At 25.6% G+C, this 9069-nt stretch overlaps 1 protein-coding gene across 1 annotated transcript; it reads left to right on the plus strand.

The window, feature by feature from the left end:
• Window positions 1–5338: 5338 nt before the first annotated feature.
• LOC105761379 (scopoletin 8-hydroxylase) lies at window positions 5339–9069 on the plus strand. The gene is made up of 3 exons (XM_012579172.2): window positions 5339–5887; window positions 7886–8231; window positions 8591–9069. Exons 1-3 carry the CDS (start codon window positions 5388–5390, stop codon window positions 8843–8845), a joined length of 1101 nt encoding a protein of 366 aa, XP_012434626.1. The 5' UTR covers window positions 5339–5387; the 3' UTR covers window positions 8846–9069.

Raw genomic sequence — 9069 nt, forward strand, 5'->3', positions numbered from 1 at the left:
AGTTAGAGATTTATTGGTTAAAGATCGTAATGAGTGTAGCACCTTTAATTTATGAATTGGTTGTTGTAATCATCTAATGATGTCTCTTTTCTACCAAAAGAAAGAAAAAGGTTGTATTATGTTATTCTGCTTTTTTTTTCTTTTCATACTCTAATATACATTCGATATAAATATTGATTTAGAGTTTATGATTTTTTAATAAAAATTCTTGATAATAGCTTCAAGGTTTTCTTGAGTTTGTATTTTTTGTATAAATACAATTATAAATATGTATATGAATAACTATAAAATATAATTAAATAAATATAAAGTACAAATGAATGAAGAACTATAATATAGCGTACAAAACCCACACATACAATAGGGGCAAATCCAGAAATTCTTTTACAGGGCTAGAATTGAATTATAAAATTTTGAATGATTAAAATATAAATTTGTCATATTAATGATTTCCTCTTTTTCAAAGGGATTAGATATATATTTTTTCATTTTTTGAGGAGTTAAAATGTAATACATTGATTTATAATTTCATCATTAATGAAGCGATCGAATTGCAATTTTTCTATTTTGGAACCAAGTCCCTTACCTGCCCTTTTGGATTCACACCTTTGCAAGGGAATGTGCATGATAAGATTAAAGATTTATATATGATAATTGCTTATGATAATACTCGAACTTGAATATTTAAAGACTTCAAATCTCAATTTTTGCTAATAATTGCCATGTATAGATATAAATTAGATCGATTAACCATTCGAGGATTAAATCAATGCAAGTTGAAAATTAAAGGGTTAGCATGATTTGTTATTGCAATGCCAATAAAGGGTTAGTAAATTACTAGCTTGCAAGTGGTTGTTAGGCTTTGAGAGCCAAACATTTGCTTTTTGCTATGGAATCATGCACCAAGTGAAAATAATGATTCAGGATCTTTTTGGATTTCATTTAACCACATTTGAGTGGGATTTATAAAGTTTTTGGTGTAATTGCAGGATAGTATTTTTTCTTTTAATTTCACTTTTTTTTATATATATTTGACTATCTAATTTTTTAATATTATAAATATTATAAATAGTTTCAAGGTTTTCTTGAGTTTTTATTTTTATTTTGTATAAATAAAACTAAAAATATGCATATAAATAACTATAGAATATAATTAAATCAGTAGAAAATACAAAAGAATGAAGAATCATAATAGAGTATTTTACTAAAATAATACAAAAAAATAAAAAAATATCAAAATAATATACAAAAAAGTTTATTTATCAAAATGATACAAAAAAAAAAAAACAAAACAGCTGAATGGAGGGCCTGCCACAGGCGGCACCAATGGTTCTTGTGGCAGAGGCGGCACCAACATGTTCATATTTCAGCTATTTGTTCGTATTTTTTTCCCAGATTTTATTACTTTAAAAAAATATACTATTTTCTAATTTATTATTTTATATTATTTTAGCACATTATGTTTGTAATGTATTCATTTAGTGTGTTTTTTATTTAAATTTAAAAAAACCCTTATTTCGACCCTTTGTTCATATTTTTTTCAGATTTTATTACTTTCAATAAAAATATATTATTTTCGTATTTTATTATTTTACATTATTTTAGTACATTATGTTTGAAATGTATTAATTTATTGTGTTTTTAAATAAAATTTTAAAAACCCTTATTTCGCCATTTGTTCATTTTTTTCCTAAATTTTATTACTTTAAAAATATACTATTTTCTAATTTTATTATTTTAAATTATTTTAGTACATTATGTTTGAAATGTATTCATTTAGTGTGTTTTTAAATAAATTTTAAAAAATCCTTATTTCGATCCTTTGTTCGTATTTTTTCCCATATTTTATTACTTTCAATAAAATATATTATTTTGTATTTTATTATTTTACATTATTTTAGTACATTATGTTTGAAATGTATTAATTTACTATGTTTTTAAAATAAATTTAGTAAAAACTCTTATTTCGCCCTCTGTTCGTATTTTTTACCGGATTTTATTACTTTCAATAAAAACACACTAAATGAATACATTTCAAACATAATGTACTAAAATAATGTAAAATAATAAATTAGAAAATATTATTTTTTAAAGTAATAAAATTGAAAAAATACTGAACAAATGAATAAAATCTGAACATGTTAGTCGCCTCCTCCACCACAGCACCATTGGTGCTGCCTGTGGCAGGTCGTCCATTCAGCTGTTTTGTTTTGTTTTTTTGTACCATTTTGATAAATAAACTTTTTTGTATATTATTTTGATATTTTTTTATTTTTTTGTATTATTTTAGTAAAATACCTAACTATATTGTACAAAACCCACAATGCAATAGGGCAAATCCATAAATTATTTTATGGAGCTAGAATTGAATTATAGAATTTAAAAAAATCAAAATATAAACTTTTCATATTAATCTATAATTTCGTGATTTATGAAATGATTGAATTGTAAATTTTCGTTTCTGGGACCAAGTCCTTTATTTGCCCTTTTGGATTCACACCTCTACATGGGAATTATGCATGATAAGATTAAAGATTCGCATATGATGATTACTCATGATGAGATTCGAACTTGAGTAATTAAAGACTTGAAACTTCTACTTTTGCTAATAATTGCCATATATGGATATAAATTAAACCCATTAGCCATTAGAGGATTAAATCAAAACAAGTTGAAAATTGAAGGGCTAGCATTTTGCAATATTATTGCCAAATCTTAAGTAAATTATTAGCTTGCAAGTTGCAACTGGTTGTTAGGCTTTCAGAGCCTAACATTTGCTTTTTGCTATGGAATTCTCAAGTGAAATTAATGAATCTGGCTTTTTTGGATTTCATTTAACCACATTTTAGTGGGATTTATAAATTTTTTGGTGTAATTGCGTCACAGGATAGTGTTTGACTTTCAATTTTGACAATAAATTTATATGTAATTTTTTTAATAATATTATTATATGGGTACAAACATATAAATTTCAAGTCAACTAATTGAGAATAAATAATTACTTCAATAATAAAAACAAAAACAAAAACATTACACATATGATTATTTATTAAGAAAATTATAACTTAAAATTATTTTATATAATAAATCTCTTTAAATAAAATATATAAAATAATGTACTTATATTTTAGTAATTATAATAATTATAATAATTTGTTAAATTTTCAAATGTGTTATAAGTTTATTTATATACAAATATTATTCTAATGTCTCTAATGGTCGATTTCTCTTTTCATTATAGTTCACCTCACATTCACCAGCAAGTGAATCCAAACACATTTTCCGTCGCTGATTTTAATTTAACTGCCCAACCAAACAAAAATTTAATACTGGTCGAGTTTTCAAGTAAAGTTGATTTGAGTGGGTCGAAATACTCAAAAAGTTAAAAATAAAAAACAAACTTAAAAAATTAAGTCGTTTTACTTTTCTCATTTAAAATTCCAGATTAATTATTAAAATTATAAGTATTTTCTATTAACGTTTGAAAATTTGAAAATTTGAAATTTTACTAGGCTGTAATCATATGATATGACATATGATTATCAACCAAAAAAAAGTAAACATATTAATTTGAGAAATTTTGAGAGATGCTACTAATGAAGATAATAATTGATAAAGTAAGACAATTAAATTTTTAAGTTTTAAAATACAAGGACTAAATCTCAATTCTATACAAGTATGAGGTTAATAACATATTTTAACCTTTTATTTATTATATTAAATTAATAGTAATTCAACTCAAGAGTCACCCATAAACAATTTGAGATAGAGTTTGATTTTAGGAGTGAATCAAACATATTAATTTAGAGAATAAAATAATACAGAAAAGAAAATTTCAAATCTTAAAATTAAAAAAAAGTATGATTATAAAAATATTGATGTCTTTTACCATTTCAAAATTAAAAATATTTTTAAAAATACTATCCATATTATTTTAGTATAATCCTTGTTTTAATTCTCAAGTAAGTGTGCCATTTCTAAAATCTATAATGGAGAAAAGGAAGGGGAAAGAGAAAAGATATAATGTCAATTTGTGGGTTTGGTCCTTTAATTCTACTCAAGTTTGAGATTTAGTCCTCACGATTTAATTTGACATAATTTGTTAATGTACTTTTATAATATCATTAGTTAGTCCAAATAATTAATACATTAGCAAGTTCAATTAAAATGTTGAAGTAGCTTTTTCCTTCAATTTGTCATCCTAGCAAAAAAATAAAGAAGAAATTTTGTGTGGTATGATTAATTATAAGGTAATTAAGCCATGACATAGTTAGAAGGGGTATTTTAAGAAAAGATACACATCATTATTTTAACATTTTAAAATAGAGAGACCAAATATATGTCAAAAAATTAAAGTATAGGGCTTAATCCTAAATTTGAGCATATAGAGAGACCAACACTATAATTTGACCAAGAAAAGAGAAAAGGACAGAAAAATAAATAAAGAGAAGAAATTTTGTGTTTTTATTTTTATTATTTAGGATAAATCTCAAAACTATATAAAACTTGACCAAATATATAATGTTATACATGAAATATGATTTTGTACAATACATAAAATTTTGATTTGATTCAATTTTCTCAAATCACTAAAACAATTATCTGTAAAGCATCAATTTATGTTTACATATTGCATACACAAATAATTATATTGATCTAATATGAAAAGAAATTTAACGATTTATTTCTTTTAATGTGTATAGTTGAATCACAATCAAAATTTCTGAATACATTTGAACTATGATCAAAGTTTCATGTGTATAATTGCACCAAATTAAAATTCATGGTATCAAATTGTACATTAAATCAAAGTTTTATGTGCCATTTTAAGATTTATCCCTTATTTTTAAGTTTAGAATATGTAATTATTTTTTATATAAATTATAGACTGATATAAATTTTAATATTTTATATTTTTCCATTAAACAGGCTTTCTGTAAGTTAATTTATAAATCTATTTAATATTTATAATTAATTTATTAGAGACTAAAATATTTTTAAAGTTAAACATTAATTTATATGAAAAATGACTCACACTTCATACTTTTTTATTTATTATTATCATTAAATATTTTATGTTAATATTTGTGAACTTTGAATTTTGATTAAACTATGGCATGGGATACGATTGACGTGAAATAAAAAGAATGTTTTGACAAATTGAAGAAGGGATTGTATTTTAACTTTTAAAGTGTAATGATTAAATCTCAAATTCTATATAAATACAGGGACTAATAAGATATTAAACCAATTGTTAATTATTATCAATCCATAGGGGAAGTAGAAAATTTCGGCCATTTCTCCTCTATTTATAGGGTGACCTTACTGCTCATATATTCATTCAAATCTTAGTTTTTAGATCATTTAAATTATATAAACCTTCAACAATGGGTCCAAGCTTCGACGACGGCACCTCACTCTACAACTTCGTCGTCCGCGACGGAAACGGCGTCAAAGGAATGGTGGATTCCGGCTTAACGACGGTGCCGGCGGCTTACATGCAACCGCCGAGAGAGCGGATCGACAAGGAAAGCGCGCGAAAACACGAGCAACCTCCGATCGATCTGTCGAGACTAGACGGACCTGAACACGATGAAGTCGCCGTCGAAATCGTTAGAGCTGCCGAGACTCTGGGCTTCTTCCAAGTAATCAACCATGGCGTCCCGGTTGATCTGCTGGAATCGCTGAAAGACACTGCGAATAAGTTCTTCGGCCTGCCGCCGGAACAGAAGGCCGTTTATCGGTCGGAAGTTAGTCCGACGCCGCTGGTGAAGTACGGAACGAGCTTCGTGCCTGAGAAAGAGGCAGCTTTGGAGTGGAAAGATTACATCAGTTTGCAGTACGTCAATGATGCAGAAGCTCTTCAACATTGGCCTATTGAGATAAGGTGCGACGAAAAATGAATTTTTAATTAGTGCAAATAATTTTTGATGAATTGATTTTTAAAAGTTATAAACGGGGATTATATTATTTAAAAGTTTTTATTTAAGTAACTGAGAAGTTAAAAGTCGTTATTAAATGGTTTTTTTTATCACATCATGTGCACTAATCAAAAGTTTTCATTTTTCTTCTTTTTAACAATTAATTTTTTTTTCATTTAATAACTTTGAATATTGTGACTACAAGCCAAAATATAAACTATAAATAGTTTTTTTCTTTTATTTCCGATATTAATTATCAGATCGACTTGAATTTAAAACATATTTTTCTACCTGTTGATGGTCCCGATCAACAAATTGTCGCTTAGAGCTTGATAGTAGAATTTTAAGTGACTTTAACAAAATTTTTTGAATAGTTTAGTAACCATTTTGTAACATTTTGAAGTTGAGTGACCAAAACTTAAACTTACTAATAGTTTTGTGACCATGGGTGTAGTTTACCCATTAAACACTTGAGGTCATTAAACTATTAGCAAATTTACTTATTGGTCACTAAACTTCAAAAAATTACAAAGTAGTTATTGAATTATTTAAAAGGTTTCATTTAAACCACGAATTATTCAAAAGTTTTTATTTAAGACATTGAGTTATTAAGTTTTTATTTTCAAAAAAAGTTTAGCTGATGAGTTCCAAGAGACTATTCAGAGAAGAAAGTTGTTTAAATTTTAGTTTATAAATTTGTGGTGTTCAAAATTGTTTCATAAAAAAAATTAAATTGCATAAGAGAAGAGGAATGAGAGCCTTCGATTGGTGTAGGTGGTACGAACAAAGAAGGTCATGCAACAATAATTTTAACAACTCAATGATTTAAATGAAAATATTTAAATAGTTTAATGATCATTTTGTAACTTTCTAAAATCAAATGGCTAAAATGTAAACTTATTATAATTTAATGACCTTAAGTGTAATTAACCCAAATTTAAATTTTAAAATTCAATGAAATGAATCGATTTGAACATGTAAAAATCGGTTCAGGTTGATTCAATTATTATTAATGTTCGATTCAATTTTTTAAAAAAATAAATTATTACAAATTAGTCATAATTTTTTTAAATGATTTTGAGCCGTTGTCACTATTGAATACTATCAAAACATTGGCCCCGTTCTTTAATGCTTCTCAGATAGACTTTTGGAATAAAACGTGTTTTTCCCTTAAAATCATTAAAGAACAGACATCATTTTAGTAAAATTTTCAACTTAAAAAAAAAATACTTTTTGGCAGATGAAGAAGTTGAAAATTTTAACTTTTTCTTCAACCAAAAGTGCTTTTAGCTTCTATTTACATTTTAAACCTTTGTCTTCTTCCAAAATTTTTAGTATTTATATTTGGTATATAAATATTATCCCTTTTTAAAACTTTAATCCAAATATATGTAATATTTTAATTTATTAGGTTTATGTTTTCTATGTTATGTTAATATCTAATATGAGTTATATATTCAAATACATTTTAAAATAAAATAATACAAATGAGTTAAAACATTAATTAAAATAAAAATAATTTTAAAATAATACAATTGTGTCAATATCTAATTACAAATATTTAATTATTATATTTAAATATTTAAATATAGTTTATATATTCTAATTAAATTTAATAAGTAATTAATATTAATTACTTAGAAATATTTAAAATTAAAATTAAATATTATAATATTAACAATAAGTTATAATAAATTATTTTTTATATTTTTACTAAAAAAACCTAATATTAACTAATTTGAATATTATTTAAATACATATTTGTTACTTTATAATATCATGTCTAAAATGGACATTTTATTTCTCAAAAACACTTTTTGAAAGCAATACCAAACACTCAAATTTTTCAAAAGCAATTCTCAAAAGTACTTTTCTACTACACTGTTCAAAAGCACTTTTCAAAATCAATGAAGAACTGACCCTTAATAGGATTGAGAATTACTTACATTGTTTTTGTTTTCTAGGGATGTTGCACTTGAGTACTTGAGGACATCAATCAAGATGGTGAGAAAATTGCTTGAAGTTTTGATGGTAAATCTTGGGATGAAATTGGTAGATCCAAAAATTGATGCACTCATTGATAAGAAGATGGTTAATATGAATTTTTATCCAACATGTTCTAATCCGGATCTTACGGTAGGAGTAGGGCGTCATTCTGATATGGGTACTATTACAGTTTTATTACAAGACGGAATTGGTAGTTTGTATGTGAAAATCGAAGAAGATATGAGATTTGGAAAGAAGGGAGAATGGGTAGAGATCCCTCCTACTCCCGGTGCCTTGGTCATCAATGTTGGAGATATGTTACAGGTACATATCAAGCGTTCAATTATGTGTTTTCTTCTTCTTCTTCTTCTTTTATAAAACAAGCCTCAATTTTGATAGAATGCTTGAACTAATTGAGCTAAGGTTAAGGATAATTTTGGATCCTTTTAAAATAAAGGAATCTAATGACCTCGTTTTTAGTTTAATTGATTGGTATGATCGTTTTGATTTTTACAATTATGATTGTGATTCAAATTTCTAAATATTATCTTTCAAAGGTGATTACATGAAGTAAGTGAACTAAGATCCAAATCTATTGGATATTATCTCTTATCCGAATTCAATTTAAAACTCTTCCAAGTTCTAAACTTAACCATAATTTAACTAATTTGTTTTATATGCAGGTATTAAGCAATAAAAGGTATAAAAGTGCAGAGCATAGAGTTCGTACTACAAACACAACATCAAGGGTGTCAATACCAATCTTTACGATTCCAAAATTAACCGAAAAGATTGCACCATTACCTCACCTTGTAGAAAAAGACGGAATTGCTCATTATAGAGAATTTATGTTTGCTGATTACATGAAAAACTTTTTCGGAAATGCCCATGAAGGAAAGAAATCTCTTGATTTTGCAAAAAATGTCGATTCTTCTTGATCGATAGTCATAAAATTCGATATTCATAAATTACCGATAAATTAAAAGGTGAATTACTCACTCTGAAATCTTGTCTTGTTTCCTGTTATTGTTATTATTATTATTATTATTACTCCGATGCGAAGTTATATGTACCACATTATTCTCTCATTTCCGTATTTTAATTTCAAAAGGTTGTAACGATGAAATTTTAATTATATAAAGCTTAAGTGAAATTAATTCAA

The sequence above is a fragment of the Gossypium raimondii genome, chromosome 11 (assembly GCF_025698545.1).
Source record: "Gossypium raimondii isolate GPD5lz chromosome 11, ASM2569854v1, whole genome shotgun sequence".
Classification (NCBI taxonomy): Eukaryota; Viridiplantae; Streptophyta; class Magnoliopsida; order Malvales; family Malvaceae; genus Gossypium; species Gossypium raimondii.